The sequence below is a fragment of the Camelus ferus genome, chromosome 21 (assembly GCF_009834535.1).
Source record: "Camelus ferus isolate YT-003-E chromosome 21, BCGSAC_Cfer_1.0, whole genome shotgun sequence".
Lineage (NCBI taxonomy): Eukaryota > Metazoa > Chordata > Mammalia > Artiodactyla > Camelidae > Camelus > Camelus ferus.
In genome coordinates this window covers 18,557,898-18,579,000 of record NC_045716.1, presented here as the reverse complement: position 1 = coordinate 18,579,000, position 21,103 = coordinate 18,557,898, and the positions used below count along the sequence as shown (strand labels likewise).

Here is a 21,103-nt window from a genome sequence, read left to right as displayed (position 1 = left end):
AGGAGCTCAAAGCGACACAGATGATGAGTGCAAAATTGCTCTGGTAGTTATTTTCTGAGTGCTGAACCAGGACAGCCAGCTGGTCTGACCAGGGTATCCACCAACATGTGGCAGCCAAGGTCCACAGGTCCCCTGGCTCTCACAGAGAAGGGCAAGGTCAGCTCACAGAAAAATAACTTAGAAAACACATTAACAATATATTACTAACATTAATAATAATAATGTGAAATGTTAAAATACAATACCAATTGAAGGGCTTCCCAAATTGAAATACTCAGAGAAAATGAGGAAAGATGGCCATTCAGTCTCCTTTGCCAACTTGAGGTGCAGACTGAGCTGGGGAAGGGAGGTGGTGGTGGAACCCAGCACTATAAAGCTATGCAGAACTAGTCTGCTAACATTCCTCATACTGCAGCTTCGAGAAGCTGAGAAAGACCAGGAGAAGACTTGGATGAAAAACAGGCTACAATCCTCACTCAGAATATTTATTAGTCAGGAAAAAAGACCCAGGCTGCACCCCACCCCCTTTTCCCAAGCCACCTTCCTGAATCAATGGACAGGATTTAAAGGAATCAGATGTCTCAGATAAGCCAGAAAGTATCTGGGGAAGAGCAGTCATTCATTTCCTAGACCTGACAGTATAATCATATACGTTTGCCAGGGAGAGGGCGGGGCGGGGGGGCAGTAAGAATGGTGGATGAACTAGATGAGAGGAAACAGGATGGGCCCTTTTTTGTCACAGCCTAGGTTCACAGAAGGGTTGGAATAAAGAGGTATTTAAAATAGAGAGGAGAGGAAAAGAGAGGTAGAGGGTAAAGGTCAAGGGCCGGGTTCACCCATATCACATAGCATTATAGAAAGAACTAGGGCAGCAACTTGAGTTCTCAGGCTGAACAGAGAGTCAAGGGCTCTGTACCTGGAGAGAGGAGAATCCCAGGGCTTCTCTTTCAGTCTACTGTGATTAGATGCCCCCACTATTTTCCCCTCAGAGAATTCAGAACAGTCTGAAAGCAAGAGGGTCTGGTGATAGACCTACATCCCCAACTCAGGCTGTTTCTCCCCATTTGTTCCCAAAGGCCCTTGCCCTAGATAACTATAAAAATACAGGAGACTGTCCCTGCTCCCCAGGTCCAAGAGACGGAGCAGAGACAAGGCACGAAGACCCTGGGTACAAAAATGAACATTAGTGTGGCCCTGTGTATATTATTTTGGGAGAGGGAAGAAGGTGCATGCCCCAAAAGGGATGCCCTCCTTCACCTGGTACATAGCTGGGCCTTTGCCAGCAGCAGAAACCACAATGGAAAGGGCCCCCAGAAATGATCTACAGAACAGGCCTTATTCCTAGAAAGACAGAGAAAAGCCTCAGCTGGTATGGCACAATCTTGGGTGGGACTGACAGATGGCAGTGGGCAGGCCACTCCTGTAGACGACACTCCTGCCTCAGCTCCCAGTGGTTCTGCTGACTCCAGACATTCCCCATGGCTGGGAATCAGGGAGGAAAGCGTGTTGTGTTTCACATGATCAGACACTGTTCGCCATTGGCACCTGGTGGGCCCGACAGATTGAGGGCATCCAGGTCAAAGTTGAGGCCAGGAGGCTGGAGAAGAGATGAAGGGACTCAGATAATGGCTCCTATTTCAGGTTAGAGCTTTGAAGTTCCATCCCCAGTGGCCGTAATTACCACCATAGGTGGAATCACTAAAGGTACAGAATTTTGGAAACTTGGGCTCAGGTTAAAGTACATAAGATGATACACTCACCATCTCCCCAGCCAGCTCTTTTGGAGGGTGGCCCAAATCCTGTAGCTGGAAAAGAAGGAAAGAAGAATATGACAAAATCCCAGAAGATAGGATAGCAGCCCAAAGGAAGAATCTGAGCTATAGTCTCTGTGCTTTCTCCTGAGGACCATACTAAGTGGCCTCTCTTGTGCTCCCTCCTCCATCTGGGTTTGGACTGCGGCATCCTTCCAGGGTAACTCTTCCACCAAACACCCAAGTAGACACCACCAGTGGGCAGATGGCAAAAGGCGGCCTTACCTGCTGCATAAGATCCAGCACCACCTCAAAACGAGCCTTCTGAGTGGCCTCACTGTCTGTGGCAGTCTCTGCCTCAAACTGCTCACATATCTTGCCCATAACAATGTGTTGTTCCTGGTATTTTTCAAACTGCTCAGGAGGTAGAGATTCTCGGTGAGCCTGCAACCATTCTGGATACTAAGGAAAGAGAAAATGGGTTGGGAAGACGAAAGTGAATAATGGATAAGGGCAACAAAATATGAAGAAAGTAAAATACAAAGGGGACTGGGACACAGAAGGAAAACCTAAATCAGCGAGTTCAGCGTAAGAAGTAACACCGACTTCAACCAGATCACCTGGCATTTATGGTCACCAGAGGCTAGAAACTTTTCTGTGAAGGGCCAGATAGTAAATATTTGAGGCTTTAAGGGCCACATATGGTTTCTGTCATATACTCTTTATTTTGCTTTTACAACCTTCAAAACAACTTTTAAAAATCTCCTCAGTAACACTATATGATGGCAGAGACCATCATTTAAACTAGTCTTGACATTGTTCATAGCTCAAAGCTAGTAAATGCTCAGTGAAACCTTGTTGGAGAAATGAATGAAGCTGAACACGCAAGAAGGGGTTGATCAGACAACAGTCTTAGACTAGTTTATAGAAAACTATAGAGTTGAAGGATTTCCCCTTCTACCTTAAATATCCTCTGTATGGTAGCTTTATTCTTCAAATAAATAAACAAAGGAGAAAGAAAATAATAGATGAACTTGTGCACTCTACTCTATCGCTGCAGCCTCTAAACAGTCAAAGTCGCCCGTGGGAATTGATACAATGCAGAATGAAAAGGAAAAGCATAGACAGAAGTTCACAAACCTTCTCCGTGATCTCCTTCAGTGACGGGTACAGCACATCCTTGGACAGCAGGTTCTGCATGATACTCTGCATGATGGGGAGGATGTTCCCTTCCCCATCCCCTTCGTCCATGCCTAGCCCTTCCATGGCCTTGGTCAGCTCCTCTTCTGACATGCCAGAGTTCTAGAAAGGACGGAAGAGAGGTCAGCAACATACTGCCTTCTTGGGATGCTTATCAACCTTTCAGGAAAGAACTATTTAAACTTGCCTGTAGCAAAATAGTGAGGCAGGGACAGACTTGAGATGATACCCAAGGGAGTCTGTCTTTTGAGACTCTGCTGGTGAAGAGTCTGGGAGTGGGCCCCTTGTGGTTCCCTATCTCTTCCCCCTCACCTGAAGGTCAGTGGCATTCTTGGCTAGTCCACTTAATGTCTCCTTCAGGCAAGAAGTGAATTCTTGTTGGGAAGTCGCATCACTGCCTACTGAGAGATGAAAAGAGCCAAAGTCATTTAGGATTTTAACTGCTTGCTTGACCTAGACTGACCTGGTTACCAGCTTGGACATGGAGCATTTATTAGTGAACAACCAGCACTCCAAATCTTTGAATACTCTATGGTTACCTTCATAGTTATTTTCATAAATCTACATGTGCTATGTGTCACTTTGTTCTCCATGATGACACCTACAATAACACTGTGACATTTAAAATGGTCAGTTTTCAATGATCTTTTCTGTTATTTTCCAACCTACCTCACCCCTTTCATTAAACAGGGTCTCATCCCTCCTCCCATCCCCTTCCCCAATCCCGTGGCAGTAGTATCATAACTCCTATCAACTTTATGAAAAATGGTAGTGTCCTTGAGCAACATGATCTAAGAGGCTTGTTCAGACATTTCCAGTTGTCTGGGGCCCCCTCCTCACCCACTCTCCCAGCAGCCTCAGAGAGCTTTTGGAACTGCTCCACCAAGTGGGGCTCTTCCTCAGCCAGCTCCTTCATTGCCTTCTCAAACTCTGCAGTGGCTTGGGAAGCCAGCTCACTGTCGAATAGTTCCTGAAAAAACTTCTCTTGGGAGGCGAAAGAGGGCATCCTGCAGGGGAGAGGTAGACAAAACGCATCTCTTACTTGGCACCCCACTGCACATGACCTCTGACAGAAGTCACAGGCAGTGGCTCCAGGAAATGCAGTGCTTCCCTCCTACCCACCTCCATTGGACATTCTGACTACCTCTATTAATGAGGACAGCAGAAAGGCATCTGGCCACTGAGGGAAAGGTATGGAGTGGTGTTCCCAATTCAACTATTTAAATCCGCTCTTTTCTTAAGGAACATCCTTAAAGGGAACCTACTCAATCTCAAGTCCCTGTTTCACAAGGACTGAGGCCTGCAAGAGCACTCAGCAATGTGAGGCCAAGCCACCCTCCCTTAAATCCCCTCTGGCCCACAGGGGCCTGCCCCACCTCTTCTTAGAGCTGCATGCCCAACCCCTCCCCACCCCTTAAGCAGGTAGAATTTATACTTTGGCAGTGTCTCCTGGTGATCTCTTCTGGGGCCCTGATGCATCAGGAGCCGTGGTGGTAGGAGGGGGTGCTGAGGAGGGTTTGGCCTTATCGAAATCATCAAGAGCACCTTCAGAGACAAGAGACATGGTGTGTGTATTGGGGATGGATGATGATGCAAGGCTCGGGGATGGGGGTTCTGGGCAAAGCATTAAGAGAACAATCTTTCAAACCAGCAACTTTCTGAAAATTTTCTCCTTTTTTTTGAATCTTCCCCTCTGGCCCACCCCTCAAGCTTCCCACTTCCCTCTCCATTATCTAATTTACTGTGATCAAAGGGGAAGAAAACTCTTAAGGTGGAATAAGCCTCTCTCTCAGAGCTAGGAGAAGAGAGTTAAAAGAAGTTCTGCAGAGACATCTCCATCTACACAGAGCCTTCCCTGCCATACTATAATGGTTCCTTAGAAATCCCATACAAATACCCAAGGGGAGGAGAGAACACAGATGTCCTTAACCCCTTGAACTCACTCTAGAGCTCTAAAAGGAATAATCTTTGGCAAGAGAGCAAAAGTCACAAGATGTTTCACCCAGCTTCCCGTGGGTCCTGGTACTAGTACAAACTGAGGGACCCCATATTACACTCCATGGGAGGGCATTAAACTCTCTTCTCTTATCCTACAATTTTTAGCCCTCCCACCCTAAAGCTCCTACAGCTCCCTCTGGCCTTATCTCTGCAGAGCCCTGTGCCAATTCACACAGTCACTTAGCACTTCTCACTATTTTTGTTCATATTTCTGCCTACCAATATCTCTATGACTGAGCAACAGACAAAATATTCACCTCTTCCCTGAAAAGCCTGTGCCCTCACTGCCACTGTGCCTGCCAAGCCTAGGGTGAGGGCATTGGCCCCACGCTGGGCAAGAAACCAAAAGAGGAGTGGAGGACAGGGCTAAGGAAGAAAAGAACAGCCACTCTCTCTTCAAGAGGGTGAACGGCCTACCCCTAAGGCCGTCTCACCCTGTTTTTCAAAATGATGGGAAGGGATTTAGGTTTGAGCTATGACATGTTGAAAGAACTGGAAAGGGGCCTAGTGAGAGAAAGGTGAAAGGACTAGGAGAAGAAAAGGCGTATCTTTTGTGTTAAGGGGAACAGGGCAGTGCACAGAAGGACACGTTTCGGGCTTGCTAAGAGCTAATGGAAGCAATCCGTGGGTGTCCGGCACGCTGCCCACCGAGGACCAAGTGCTGCTGCTGGCGGGAAGAAACTTAGACTTCAAGCACTTACCAATCTAAAGTACGGGGAGTTTGGAGCGGGATTGTGGAACAACGTTCTCTGGGTTAGTTTCCCCTCCTGCAGGGAGATCAACGTTCTGGGCCGCTCAAGGACCCAAAGTGAGCTCCTCAGCTCCCGCAGCGGAGAAAGGAGACGGTGACCCAGGGATTTTCTTGGGGGTCGCAGTCAGACCCTCCGCCCCCTCCAACCTTTGGAGAGCCTCTCTCACCGAGCCCCAAATATCTCGGGCTCACTTTAACCCCCTGTACGGGTTCTCACACCCGCCCCCTTCGGACCTTTCCCATTAACGGCTCTTACTTTCCAGAAGCTCTTCCAATTCCCGGTCCGCTTCAGCCCCGACACCACTATCTCCCTCAGCGGCGGCCATCTTGCCACCTCCGACTTGCCGTAGGAGGCGGGACTCAGCGGCGCCGCGCGCCCCGCCCCTCCGTCCCGGCCCCTTCTACCTCCTGCAACCAATGGTATTGTGGCCCGTGCGGAGCCGCCATTTTTAAAGGGACAGGAAGCTTTGTTGTCGTTTTCGTCTTTCCCTGGGAACGTTGAACTAACAGAGGGGAGCTTACTGTTATCTTCTGCCAGGTTTCTTACTGGCCTGGCCTCGTTCCTTTCAACTGCCTACATTACCTAGGAAAGTGGGTCTTTCATTATTTCTTCTTGAGCTGTGGGTGCAAATTGGGACAAACTGCCTGCAAACAACAGAACCTATGCTTGTGTAATCAGTAAGACAGTTATAGCACACTCAAGCCCTCTAACACGCATACATATACATTTCCTAACCACTTTCCTTCTCCATTTTTCTCAGCACTTACCACTGACATACTATATATTTTGCTTATCTTTACCGTCTCCCTCCAATTTAAGCACCATGAGGGCAAGGGCTTTCCTCTGTTGCCTCATAGGCTAGGGCCTAAAACTTAGTAGGCACTCATTGGCTGCTCTTTGCTCTCCCAGTCCCTAATGAGGTATGCTCCTCTGCAGAATCTAATGGATATCTCTCATTTCCTATTCCTCATTAGAACAGTCAGACTAAGGGACATTATGCCAATAACTCAGTTAAAACTCAATGTTAGTTAAATCAGGCAGAAAAAGTGACTCTTGGACCTTGGACTAAGCAAGAGAGCAATTGGAATGTAGTAGTAATAGATTTGCTTCCTCTGGTCTCCTTTTCTCTCTACAGAACTCAATCGAGTGAAGTTGAGGGGGAGGCTCAAATAAAAACAACTCCAGACGTCCCTTCCCTCCTCTGGAATTGTTCTCCTATTCAGATCTGTCAGAATGCATCAACTGCCTCAGACACACAAACCTACCTTAGCATTTAGAAGGCATCTACTGTTGTCTAAGATCCTGTGCTGGGCACAGTGGAGGATAGAGAGAGACATCAGGTCCAGCCCTTGCTGTACGGTAGCTGACTGGGGATTAGGCTGGAGGTAGGATTAGGCAGACACATGTAAATATGGCACAAAGTAAGTGTCTTAAAAGAAGGGTAAAGTGCCATAAAGTTTAGAAGGAGAAATCACATCTAAATGAAAAAAGTCACTGCATGACTTTCATCCTTAGCTTTCTGAACACACGCTTCTAACACTGTGTCAAACACCAGATTAGGTACTTAGTCTTCTTGACATACATATAGAGTACAGACTTTTAAGATGACACCTGTACAAAACCTACTGTGCTCTTTCAAACACAAGTACTGTGATTTGGGAGAAAACACTGGAAGTCAGAAGACCTAAATTCCAGTCCCAGTTGTCACTAAATCGCTTTGTTCAAAATCTTTCAACACTCTAGTCCTCATACTACAAAGATGTAAGTAATTTGGGACTCTAAGATCATTTCCAATTCTAAACTTCTAAAATCAAATCTTTCCCTTATTAAGTTCTTTTCCCCCATCATCTAGTATCTATGCCAGGCTAACTCTCTCATTCAACTCTAGACTGCTTACATGTGTATCTCTAACATGACTATAGTTATATCAGGCATATATTATAGGTATTTCAATTGGCTTTACATTAATACAGTAAAATAAGCATGTTAATAAGGAAAATACCAGGTGGTAATTGAGAGTATTACAATGGAGTTGAAAATAAGCATGAGCACTAAGTCTTCTGCACTATTTTTAAAACTTGCATTATTATTGATACACCTAACACCTCATTTCAGTATTTACTCAATTCATGCCTTTCATGTATAGTGAACACTGTTGCAAAACAGTATTGTACAGCATTTTCTTTGTATCATTCTCTCACTTAAGGACTTAATGGCTCTCCACTGGTTATTAGCCAACTTCAAATTCTTGCCTGGTATTCACAATTATTTCACATTTATCCATTTTTTTTCCCCAACTACATAAACTTCAGGAGGATTGTCCACTTTTTTCATATCCTTCAGTTCAAAACAATGTCTGCTTATATGAAAAGTTAATTTTATAATTTAACTTTTAAATTTACAAAAAGCTTTTGCCAAAATTTATCACCAACTTGCCTATGGTTACAGAAAGAATGTTTATAACTTGAGAAAGTATTATCAAAGTAGTATGCAAATTTTTGAGAATGCAGGCTTAATTTGGAGATACTATGTTCAAGAAAGCATCTTTTAAAGCTAAAAAGATACAACGGCCTGCACTCTGATGCAGGAATTAAACTTCCAGGAGTTCATCTTTTAGACACACTTTCCCCACCTGTACAATATATATTCAAGTTGTTCATTGCAGCACTGTTTATAATAGCCAAAAATTGGAAATAATGCAAATAGCCATCAATAAGATGATTCAATTGAGAATTACTTAAATAATTTATATTAAATCATACAATGATACATATGCAGAGAAGTAAAAAAAAGAGTGAAGGTCTCTAATATACTGATATGGAAAAATCTCTAGAATGTGTAAAATGATGTAACTATCATGATGCAAAATCATAAAATAGAATGCTTCAATTTAGGTATAACAAGGATAGGGAAGAACAAATCTGCTTGTATATACATAAGAAAATCTCTGGCAGGATTTAAAGAAGTCAACAATGGCAGTTACCTGTTTTGGGGAAGACAATAGGAACTGGGTGGCTGAGAAAAGGGGTGGGAGAAAGACATTACAGTATAGCTTTTTACATTTACTGATTTCTGAACTGTATGAATGTATTGCTTATTGAAAACAGGAATTTAAAATGAAAAAAGTACATATTTTAAGTACTTTAAAAAATGTATTGCCACTATAATAATTGCACTATAATAATAACATACAACTTACTAATTAATCATGTATATATATATCATTAACAGAACCAGAACACAGTACCAGGTACATGGGAGGTGCAATGAATATTGGCTACAAGTAGCAACAGATGGAAGTCTTCAGTCAGTAATGGAATAGGGGAACTACTTGCTTTCTACCATTCTCACAACAGTTTATTATATCCTATGGAAAATATGTACTTCTGAAAAAACACAACTGATGTTTATTACTTTTGCAATTAAAAATAATTACTGAAGAAAACATAACTGTTCTGATGGGGCAGCTACATGGAATAAGCAGGAACATGAGAGTGTCCAGGAGACAGACGGCAAGCCACAAAACTCTTGTAGAAATTTACTTTATTTAGTATGAGAAACAAAATACATGAAAAATCACTGAAAAGAACAAATCAATAAAAAGTGATGTGCATCTCTGGAAAACCACCTAGTTTCTTCTCAGACTTTAAGTTTCTGGGCACACAGAGGATATCTGTCTAGGAGTTTAAATGCCCAAGGAAAATGGGGATGGTTAAGAGCTTGCTATGACTGAGTGAAAGGTGCTATCTTATTTATTGTATCTTGCTCCTTTCTAGAAAAAGGACACAAAGGTGGTAGGGAGGGAAAGGATAAATACTGAAGGAATTTACTACACAAATATTCATCACAAACATTTATCATTTCTTCCTTGAAAGATCTAAGCTGGAAAGGCAAGGCCAATTGTGACCACAACTACAGTCACCTTGAGAAGATGAGAGGTCTTTAGAGGCAAAAAAGGTCAAGTTTTGACATTCTGACATTTATCCATAGACGGAGAGAAAGGGACATTAGGTTTTAGGGCAGGAGAGCTAAACATCAATAATATGAAGGATAGGTGAGGAAGACTAACTCTCTGGGGGAAAATATGGTGACTGACCCTGCACACACAGGATACAAAGACTAACTCTCTGGGGGAAAATATGGTGACTGACCCTGCACACACAAAGGGGGCCTTAGCGAAACTGCAGAGGACTGATCCTTAAACCAATCACATCTTTGCCAATCTCTGTCACCTGTGGAAGAAGAAACAGGAAAAAGTTAGGGATTTGTGAGTGTGAGAAGCCTAGAAAAGCCTACTTTCTCTGCTCCTCAGTGAGCACAGTACAGTGCTCTGTTACTGTTACTGACTGGTAAAGAGTGGTGGGGAGAAGCTCTAGCTTTCTCCACTATCACTGCCTCAAGGAGCAAGGGGAAGTACAGGTGACAACAAGGACCAACATGCTTCTTTCTCTTTCCCCTTCCCTCAGTATTCTAGATGGATTTCTCAAGGACAGTACTTACTGTGGTGACCTTGCAGATTTGACCCCTGAACTCAGGGGAATAGCAGGCTCCACTGAGTGGACATTTCTCCACTGGCTTTCCACGGTAAATGGGCCGATAAGATGCAGCGCAGATGTCAAAAGGGTTGTGCATGTCATAATTGAGTTGGTAGGCATCTGTGGGGTTCTTCTCACAGGCAGACAGGATTTTACGGGTCTAAGGGAAGGAAGGAGTATTTTCTTTAACAGGACTGAAAGCTGAACATCTCAAATGATCTCATCACCATGGCTTAGTGGTTTCTTTGATGCAAGATGCAATTGTACTGAGTGAATACATAGTATGTCCTTTGTACAGGTCGCATGTGAAGGGATAACAATCGCCACTCCTGTTCTACCAGGCTTTCTCCTTCTCTGTCCCGAAGTGGCTCCGTGGATCTAGACCCATACTCCTCCGCTAAGTCTGGGAATTCTCAGGGTTAAGCCTGAAAGGGTTAAAACTGGCTTTCACTGCCCAAATAGAATGCTGCTGGAGAACACAAGTAATGGGGCATGTATAGGGAGGCTAGTAGTGGTGGTAAGGGGATATCTAGATCTTAAGACCAGGACTGGGGTTATTTTCAGGTACAGTGGAGCTATTCGAGGTTGCCGGTCACTCTCAACAGGTGCCATGTGTAAGTAAGTTACTAGTTCAGTTTCCAGGAACAAAAGGAGGCCCCGATGCCAGTAAACAAACAGAGGATGGCATTTTGTTGGCTCTTTCTGTTGCTTAATGTTATACAGCGCTTTGTTCCAGATGCAAGGACCTTTGTCTTTGACTCCCTCCATGTAAGAGCAGATCTGGTTCCCCTATGCTCACTGAAGGAGTTTCCATCTACCTGTTGAGCCACCTCTGGTTTGGGCCCAAGTTCCAACAGTCGCCGAGCAAAGGTGGCAGCGGTCTTAAAGTTCTTGAGCTTGAAGAAGAGGTTGAGGGCTGTACGCAGCACCAGAATCATGTGCACTGGCTGCAGGTTTGAGTGGGTGAAGTAGGCTGCCATCTGGTGGACAGAAAGAGGAACACATGCCAGGCTGATGCTAAAGCTGGGATAGGACATTTAAAAGCTGTCACACATGCATTAAAAACAAAACAACCAAATAAAAATAGGACTGGCGAAAAGCAGAGAAGTCTTCTGCCTCCTGGGTATGGAGGTCTGATGGGTATGAAGAAGGAGGGTGGAGAAATACATCCTCTCCTCATAGAAATGGGCCCAAAGTTCTCTTACTCCACAAACTGAGACCTAAAGAGTTCAGACCTAACAGAAGGGGAAGGGGAAGATGCCTCTGTACCACTCAGAGGCCCAGAGGTCTTACCTCACAGATGCGCTTCTGCTGTTCTAGAGTGTCTTTGGGCAGCTTCTTCCTTTCTATCTCCATGGACAAACCCACAATGTACTCACGGCAAATGGTGATGAGCTGCTGGGCCTGGAGAGAAGGGGCAAAAGAAGGTCACGGGACAGAGGCAACAATGTGGGGGTGCCCGGCACTAGGACAAGCAGCTCAACCACTCTTACCTCCGCAATCTCCTGTTTATTGTCCACAACAAGAAGTGGCACACTGAGCAAAATGGAACGGAATTTTTCCACAGCCTCCTCAAACTTGCCAACTGTGGTGAGCTGGTAGCACAGTTGCAGTCGCTGGATGAGGTCATTAAGCTTCAGGCCCACAGCTGGCACACCATTCTTCAGCCCTGCATCTTTCCTGGAAAGAGAAAAGCAGGAAGAAGACAGGATGATCAGGAGCTCACTAGGACTCAACTTCTTTTTCTGGCAACATGATCACAACATCCTACTGTGAAAGAAGCTAGGGAACAGGATGCAGCAGGTGTAAACCAAACCTCACAGAGTGGCAAGCCAAAGATCTTTTCCACTAGGAAACCTCAACTCTGGGACAATTTTGACTGCCCCTGAGACTACCATCTGAAATATCTACCCCAAGTTGGAACAGACAGAAGCCAGGAGCAAGAGGCCTTACCAATTGCGATTAGGGTAGCCATACATGGAGGGCAGGCAGGGCAGAGCCTGATAGGTGGTACGGCCTCGGGCATAGGTCTGCAGGAACAGTTGCTTGTAGGGGCCAAACTGGGTTACCCCTACTTGGTCATGAAGGAGCTGGAACACAAGGGCACAAGAGGAAAAAAACATAAGGATTTTGGCCCTGACACTTTAAACCTTGGGCAAGGTACTTAACGTCTCTGTAGTTGTTTCCTCATCAGTAAACTATTTAATTATAGGATCTACCTCATTTAATAATACCCATAAAGCATTTATGACAGTGCCTGGCACTCAGTCAACACTGAACTGTTATCGGTTGTTGCAGCTGCGGTTATTATTGTTATTATTATAACACATAGCTTAGTGTTCAAACCATACACCTGCTTGTGAAGGGGTGTTGACTTCACTGATGTGAATCAGAAAGGCTATAAATGGGTGGAAGATGGCTGGAAGAATCCACCTTAAGAGATTACTAAGCCAAATGGAAACCAGGTAAGAGGAAGGCCTTATGAGGCAAGTTTCCTTACGCAAGACCAAGGGCTTCCATGATAAATATACACTTCTGCCCTGGTGAGTATAATAATTTCCCTTTAGTTAAGACGAGTCAACAGTCTCCCTGGGGCCCTGGGCAAGGCACACTCAACAAGAGCCAAGGTTAGTTTGAGACTTACCCGCATGGCTGTTTCAAAAGAGCCTGCCAAGATGTGATCGACTGGAAGCTGAGAGTTATTGCACCAGATCTAACAAGAAATGGAAAATCCAAGACAAGTAAATTTTGCCCTTTCTCTTCCCAAACGATCTCACTCTGTGATAGAAAGATAGCGATATTCTTTACACATTAGTCAAGCACAGCCAGCTCAGAAACACTCATCCTCTGTACAGGGCTCCATTTCCCTGCTTACCTGAGTTGGGCTGGTTCCCTTGGTGGGGGGCACAAAGAACCCATCCTCAGCCCCACCAGCTGCCCCAGGGGGTAGATCCTAGGGGAAGAACAAAAAGTGAGTCATGTTTTTAGCCATGCAAGCACTGTATACTGATAAATCTAAACACAACCCGTACCTCATTCCCAGCCTCTGCTGTGGAAGAAGACTCAAAACAGGAACAGCTTCATCAGTAACAAAACAATATACCAAAAGCTCCAAATCAGACTTAAAAGCTTGCTGCCTTTTCATAAGCTGCCACTGGCACAACCCTAATTATTTTATTCTTCTGTCTTTCAAATGGGAGATAAACATTGGATTAGGATGATCCAGATCCCCTACCCTTTTAAGGATCTCAGGACAGGGGTTGGGGAGGCCATAAGGCCACTGGCTTCCACAAGGAGAAATGGAGAGAACCTTTCAAGGGTGAGAATTCCACATACCAGCTCAGGAGGGAGCTCCAGATCTTCTTCCACATCCCAGCCACCTCCTTCTTCTTGTCCCTTGCCAAGAGCATCATCCCCCAAACCTTCTGTAGCTTCCACAAATCCATCTGTAGGGAAAATCCAGGCTCAAAATAGATTTGTGAAGTGACACAATTTTAGCCAAGAGAAGCAAAATGTTGGGATCCTTGTTGGCCTCACGGTCCAGAACCCTGCAGAACTGCCCCACAACCCAGTCCCAATCCAGGGAGCCCATCTACCCAGAACAGTCCAAGAACAGCATTCTTACCTTCATCCAGCTGCAGCTCCGCATCCTCTCCCCAGCCCTCAGTACCAACAGTGTCAATGTCAATGTCAGCAGCCAGTGCTCCTCCCTTCCCTACAGAGGGAAGGAACAGAAAGGAGCTGGTATAGCTGCTAAGTCTGAGCTATGGCCTCCTCTGCAGGCAAGCTGCACCCTTACACAAACAGGTCCCAAGGTTCTGTCCACTTACACCTTTGGTTTATTATTCATTTCTGTGGTTTATATGTTATGCTAACTTGCAGTAGCATTTCACCAAGAGAGGGAACAGAAGAGAGATGGAAACAACTGGCCTTCCTGCTACCAAAAACTTCCTCTTAAGCAATTTTTTACTAACCAGCCTTGGTGCTAACTCTTACAATTTCTTGCTGAGATCTTTGCTAAGTTACCACCACTTCAGTGTATACAGGACATGAAGACAAAGGCTAAATGAGAAGAGATGGAGGAAAAAGCAAGGCTGGGTACAAAATGCTCAAGGGTCTGTTAAGGCTTTTAGTAGGGAGAAATGAACTAGTAAACATACATAAAAAGTCAGGAGGAGGACAAGAGTGGGTGTGGTAGCCAGTATTTGAGGTAGCTGAGTTTGTATCTTAAGATTGTGTGTCATGAATGATAAAGTACAGAATGGACAGCATGACTACATGTATGGTAAAACCTAAGGAAATACACCAAAATGTTAACAGTGGTTGTTAGAGGCATGGACTAAGAGACATTTCTCCCTCCCCAACCATTTCCAAATTTTAATGATCTCACAATGCTTTCATTTAATTTTTAAAAGACTGTACCCTTAACTCTGACTGGCATTTCAGTGCTCCATGAGGCTTTACACAGAAAAAGAACTAGACCAAAAAGACAGAAGAGCTAACAGTACTCTCTAGGACAGTTCCTCACTAAACAAGCACACAACAAAACACTATGGGAGAAGTGGGCACTTACCCTTGCTGGCCATAGAGCCTTCAAAGAACCCTTTGGACACAGTCAATAAGGGCCAGTTGGTATCCAACGGCATGATAGGTGCAGGCGGCTGAAGCAGCTTGGCATTAGGATCAATGTCTGGGATCTGAAAGGTAGAAGGATAAAAGCAAACAGCTCTCAGGAATCATGTAGGAAAGGTTATGGAGCCTCCTTTGATCTCATTTGTTTCTCTGCCTCTCCCGGTAACTTGTGGGAGAGTGACATTTAAACAGGTTTAAATCATCCCAAGATCTTAGAGTTAATCCTGTTATCATAGACACTTATGTAAATACTCACTGTCTCCTTCTCTGGGTCAAATGTCTCCTTCAGGCTCTCAGCTTCCTCATCTAAGCCATGGGTAGCAGCTGTGAGATATGCCAGTGACTCTGTGGAGAAAACAGCTTTTTGGTATAGGTGTGTTTCCAAGTGAATACTGCCGTGACAGGCAGCTCCAAGACGTCCTGCCTCCTAGTAGTCAAGTACTTGCATGATCCCCTTCCCTTAAGTGTGGGCTGGACTTACTGACTCGCTTCTAATGAACAGTATGTGGGAGAAGTGACAGGATGGTACTTCAGAGATTATGATATAAAGACTGTGGCATCCACCTTGGGTACCCTCACTTACCCTAAGGGAAACCAATTGCCATACTGTGAACTGGCCTTATGGAAAAGCCTACCTGGCAGAAAACTAATAGCCAGTGAGGACTCGAGGACGCCCCATCGCTACATACTGAACGTGGGAGTAGATCCTCCCCCGCCTGAGCCTTGAGATGTCTGCAGCCAGCCTTGGCCAACACCCTGATTGCAGCCTCATGAGAGACACTAAGCCAGAGGGACCCAGCTAAGTCATGCCACAAACTGAGATCATCAATGTTTGTTGTTTTAAACTATTAAGTTTTGGGGTCATTTGTTATACAGTAATAAATAATGAAGTCAGTTGCTTATCCTTAAGATCTATACCACTAGTGTTAACAAGAACCTTGAAATCATCCCTGACTCCTCTCTTTCACATCCCCTATCCAGTCCTTCCACAAGTTATGTTGTTTCAACCTTTAAAAAAAAAGCCAAATCTGACCACTGCTCACCCCTTCACTGCTAGCACTGGGTCCAAACCACATCTTTCACCTTTCTTATTCCCTAACGTAACTCAAGTGCGACTGTAATGCTCAGTATATGGTGGGTTCTCAAAAAATATCCCTTAAATATAAAATGAATAAGTAAATGAGTGAAACCTCCACACCTGAAGTAAAAGAATAAAATTCTAATGGCATCCAACCAATTACACTTACTAGGTATCTGCTCTATGACATTTTAAAACCTATTTCCCCCATGAGATTGACTATTTTCCTAAGAGTGCATAATGAGACTGTATTTCCTCTATTTGGCTTTGAAGAAAGTCTTCTGCACATGGTAGGAGCATGCTATCTCTTCTGAAAAAATGTGCAACGAAGGGAAATCCCTCACCGCTATTCATGAATAACTCACCACAAAGAGAAAATGCTTCCTAAGGCCCCAGAGGAGTTGTTGAATGCTGGATACTCACTCTGCCCACAGTTCTTCAGGATCCGCACCCGCTCTGACACGTCTCCCAAGTATAGAGCATTCTGATAATGGCCACTCATGTCCTTTCGGATCTCAGCTGCACCAAGTCAACAAGAGACCCCAAGTTAGGTCTTCTCTCTTAAGTTCTCTCTTGCTTCTATTTGCCTTCTTCCTTCCCCCAAGAACCCCTCTTCCCACCCTCAGTTTCTGAGGTCTTACCAATCTTCATCATCTTGCGAAGTTTCTCTAGGTTGCCAGTGATTAGGTATAAGAAGGAAAGTTTGTCAAAGTTTTTGGTGCGCTGATAACACATTTCCACAATCTGGTGGTTCCCCTGTAGCAGAGCCACTTCTCCCAACTTTTCCCAGCAGTTTTTGTCATCCAGTGCTTTGGCTGCTTCCAGAGCAATCTAAAGAATCCCCAGGGTCAGAGTTAACAAGCTGGAGGTTACCATGACTCAAAACCAGGGACTACAGATAAAATAACTATCTCTAAATATATCTCCCAAGGAACTCTAGATACTTTTAATCCTCCGAGCTTTGCTTTCAGTCTAATTCATTGAAAATTCCATCAACAAATAGGATCCTTTTGGATCCATGGATAGAAGAAATTACATCATATTATTCTTCTCCTCAGAAATTTACTTTTACAACAAAATCATCTTCCAGCAGTTGCTGATTCTATAGGCCAATTCTTGCTCAGCTACCTTATTGCCAGGTTTGAAGAGCCACAGGAACTCCTTGAAGTAATAAAAAATAAAGAAGTCCAGAACTGGAAAGTCAATTATCCTAAGCCCTCTTTCCATTTAAAAATAATGCCTGTAGACTCTAGGCCTTAACATTACATAAGTATCCTTCAACTAAGCAGCCAGTCAGCAAGTCAAATGTCAAGGAAATAATGAGATCTTTCAAATTCCATGCTATCTTGCTTCTGTTCTAAAAGTTACTGAATTCAGACTCAGAATGACAACAACAGTGGAAATGCTGTGGGGGAGGCAGAGACAGGAAACAATAGAGTCAGGCAAATACCAACAGGAAGATGGCTCAATCTAACAACTAAAAAGATCCTAAATCCCATTATACTGGCTGAAGAAGCAAGCCCAGAACAATGTCTTCCCAGTGCCACCCTAACCCTCTCACCTTCTCTACAATGATATGGGGCTTAAGACCATATTTTTCTTACCTCAATGTTTCCACACTCCAGTGCCAGACTAAAGCGAGTCTTCTCATCCTTGACAAAATGCAGTGCCACTTCAGGATATCCCTTCTTCTGGAGATAAGCAATGATAGACTGGCCTACTAGTTTGGCATTCCTCACCATGTGTAGTACCTAGACATTTGGGGTGAAGTAGGGCAGGAAACAGAGATCACTTATAGGAAAAAAGGAGCGCTACCCCTTTCAATACTACTAGTATGCTTCTTCATTTCATACCTCGTCGTATTTTCTGTTGATCAGGGCCAACTTGAACTTGAATTCCGTGGGATCAATGGTGAGCACCCGAGGACGGCACTCCCTGTCTAGGCAATATACATTGTTGCCTTTCACCCGTGTGACATAGATGGGTAAATCTAGAGTTCGGATGATCCCGTAGTCTCTAAGAATAAGAGAGAGCACAACTTTCAGCAAGTGGTGGGGGTTGGAATTCAGCCTGTAAAGAAATGAAACAAGCCTAGGACACAGCCTTTTATTTTCTCATTACCCTTTTGTCAAGTGGCATTTGAACAATAGTATAGATGGGAAGTGATTCAAAAAAGAGCAGAATTAAATGTCAGATTTACTTATTTTATTCTCTTGTATGAAGCAGGAAAAGATGGGGCAGACGGTATGATCTTTCTAGGCTCTAACAAATATAGCTATCAGAACCAGATCTAAAAGTTAAATCTTAAGTTCTGATATATAATCACTAGGCCTCTATGAACAGTTAAATCCTTCCTTCTAAGCTATAAGTGAAGTAGAAGAGAGGAAGATGTGGAGACTTCTGGCACACAAAAAAATAATGCAAAGCATATATTTTAAGCTGAATGAAAACGAAAAGTTTACAAATTAAAACTTATGGGTATAGCTAACACAACACTCGGATAATTTTTAGCATTAAGTGCATATACTATATTAGAAGAAGTACTGAAAATTAATGAACTCTGTGTGAATGATATTGAGAAAGACTAAAAACTAACAAGCATCCATCTCAAAAATTTTATTATTCTTTTAAAAGTTAAAACAAAGAATGTACTTAGAAGGAAATAATAAAGCCAGTAGTAGAAATTAAGAAATAGGAAACAAAAATACAACAGAGAAGTTCAATAAAGGAAAAAGCTGATAAACCCCTCATGAGGCTAATTAAGGGAAAAAAGAGAAAATGGCAGTAACAGGAATGAGAAAGGAGGTGTATCACTGCAGATTTTACAGAATGAGGATATGCATAAACTTTTTTAAAATGATCAAATTCCCAGAAAAGTAAAATTTACTAAACTTGACTAAAAAGAAATAGAAAACCCCTATAGTCCTATAATTGTCACATAAAATTAACCAAATCAGATTTTCAAATCCTACAAAGAAGGCCTCAGGCCTGGATGACTCCACTGGCAAATTCAACCTAATTCAAAGAATTAATTTTAATCCTATGTAAACTCACTGAGAGAACAGAAGAAAGTATATAATTTTGCTTATTTTATAAAATAAGCACAACTTCAATACCAAAACCTGACAAGGCCAGAAAGAAAAATCCTAAACAAAATATTAGCAAACTGAAAGTGGCAATATTTGAAAAGGCTGAAACATCATGATCAAGCTAGATTTGTATCAGGAATACAATGTTGGTCTAACATGTAAAAAAGAATCCATTTAATTCACTACATTAAGCAACAAAAGGAGGAAAACTGCATAACTACCTCAAGACATGCAGAAAATGTGTTTAATAAAATTCAAAATTCATTTGAGACATAGCAAAGAAATTCAATAGATAAAGGGTATCTATAAAAAAAGCTACAGCAAGCTTACTGAAAGGTCACCCTGTGAACTGGAAACAAGACAAGAAAGTTTGCTATCACCATGTTTATTTAACATTGTGCTGGAGATCCTGGTCAGCACACTAAGACAAGAAAAACATATAAAAATGTAAGTGCTGGAAAAAAGAAACAAAATTGTCATTAGCCACAGATGCTATGAATATTTGTAAAGAAAATCCAAATAAATTAATAGAATTATTAAGAGTCTAGCACGTCTGTGAAATAAGATCATTTAAAAACTTAACTGTATTTCTAAATAACAGCAAAAATTAGAAACTTAAATGTTTAAATAGATACTATCCATTTATAAATAACATTAAAAACTATCAAGTGTCTAAGAATAACTCTAACCAAAGAAAATGCAAGATCTCTATGGAGGAAATTATAAAACTTTATTGAAAGATGTTTCAAAAGACCTAAAAAAAATGAAAAGCTACTATACCATGTTCACAAATTAGGAAATTTAATATTGCAAAAATGATGATTATGCCCCAAATCACAGATAGATTCAATGTAATCCCAACTGAAATCACAGTAGGGTTTTGTTTTGTTTTTTTAATTTTGCATGGAATCTCACAAGCTGATTCTAAAATTTATACTTTTTTTAAGGCAAAAAATTATTCGAAAATTTGCCTTAAGGCAAAATTAGTTTGAAAATAGCCTAATAACTTGAAAAGATAATAATGAAACAAAGAGGGAAGGATTTGTGAACTTGCTTTACCAGAGGTAAAGACTTACAAAACTATAGTACTTAAGACAGGGTAGAATTAGATTGGAGATGGACAAAAGACCACAGAAAACAGATCCTCGCATTTTTGTAAACATGATTTATATATGACAAGATGGCTCTGCAGAACATGGGGAAAGGCTGGTTTTTTAAACAACAAATTGATGTTGGGACAACTATCCCAGTGCCCTGATGGCAAAAGTGAAACTGAGCCTACTATATCTCACACCACACACAAAAATCAACTTCAAGTAGATTATAGGCTGAGATAAAGGCAAAACTATAAGAGAATATAAAAGAATATCTTGATGATCTTGGAGTCAATAAAGATTTCTTAAATAGGACATAAAACTTGATATCTATAAAGGATAAGATTCATAAATTCAACTGTATTAAATTAAGAACCTCTGTTCATTAAAGGATATCAAAAGAGACTCAAAAAATACTATAGAATGAGAGGAAATATTAATACTTGCAACACACAGCCCTGACTAAAGACTGATATTCAAATATATAAAGAACTACGAAAGAACAAAGATAACTCATTAAAAAAATGAATAAAAGACTTGAACAGAATTCATAGAAGAGGAAGTCCTGATGGGAGGCTAAATAAAAAGTCATCCAGTCTCATTGGGAAACACAGAATAGCAAACTAAAATTACAATGAGATACAGCCATACCCACCAGATAAAAATAAGTGACAAAAGCAAGTTTGGGCCAGGATAACAAGCAAGGAAACTTTCATACAATGCTGATGGGCACGCAAATTGGTAAAACCACTTTGAAAAGCAGTTTTTCACATTATCTAGCAAATGTGAAGATAAGCAAGCTTTATGATCCAGCAATTCTGCTCTGGGTAGACACCCAGAGAAAAGTATGTGCATATGGACCAGAATACACGTAAAAAGAAAGTTTAAAAGAACATTGTTCATAATAGCCAAAACCTAGAAATCACCCAACTATCTCTAGAATAGAACTGATAAACTGTGGTATATTCATATAA

At 42.5% G+C, this 21,103-nt stretch overlaps 2 protein-coding genes across 5 annotated transcripts in view; both read right to left on the bottom strand.

The window, feature by feature from the left end:
- Nucleotides 1–464: 464 nt before the first annotated feature.
- Nucleotides 465–6,085, bottom strand: PEX19 (peroxisomal biogenesis factor 19). The gene is given in 9 exon segments (XM_006173938.3): nt 465–1,597; nt 1,761–1,805; nt 2,037–2,213; nt 2,892–3,053; nt 3,264–3,349; nt 3,792–3,948; nt 3,950–3,958; nt 4,387–4,496; nt 5,957–6,085. Coding segments are annotated over 9 exon segments (900 nt in total). The 5' UTR covers nt 6,027–6,085; the 3' UTR covers nt 465–1,513.
- A 3,142-nt stretch (nt 6,086–9,227) lies between these two features.
- The window catches only part of COPA (COPI coat complex subunit alpha), a 38,569-nt gene continuing 26,693 nt past the window's right edge, over nt 9,228–21,103 (bottom strand). For 2 of the 4 annotated variants that reach the window (XM_032463912.1, XM_032463913.1), the window contains exons 18-33: nt 17,800–17,962; nt 17,551–17,697; nt 16,588–16,777; nt 16,370–16,465; nt 15,113–15,213; nt 14,810–14,933; nt 13,862–13,951; nt 13,573–13,682; nt 13,112–13,189; nt 12,881–12,949; nt 12,190–12,326; nt 11,730–11,916; nt 11,530–11,640; nt 11,055–11,216; nt 10,202–10,396; nt 9,228–9,933 (exon numbers count right to left, since the gene is read on the bottom strand). In XM_032463912.1, coding sequence (XP_032319803.1) covers nt 9,874–9,933; nt 10,202–10,396; nt 11,055–11,216; nt 11,530–11,640; nt 11,730–11,916; nt 12,190–12,326; nt 12,881–12,949; nt 13,112–13,189; nt 13,573–13,682; nt 13,862–13,951; nt 14,810–14,933; nt 15,113–15,213; nt 16,370–16,465; nt 16,588–16,777; nt 17,551–17,697; nt 17,800–17,962 — 2,020 coding nt within the window. In that variant the 3' untranslated portion in view covers nt 9,228–9,873. The remainder of the gene's footprint in view (nt 9,934–10,201; nt 10,397–11,054; nt 11,217–11,529; nt 11,641–11,729; nt 11,917–12,189; nt 12,327–12,880; nt 12,950–13,111; nt 13,190–13,572; nt 13,683–13,861; nt 13,952–14,809; nt 14,934–15,112; nt 15,214–16,369; nt 16,466–16,587; nt 16,778–17,550; nt 17,698–17,799; nt 17,963–21,103) is intronic. The other 2 variants (XM_006173940.3, XM_006173941.3) reach the window with 1 other exon arrangement.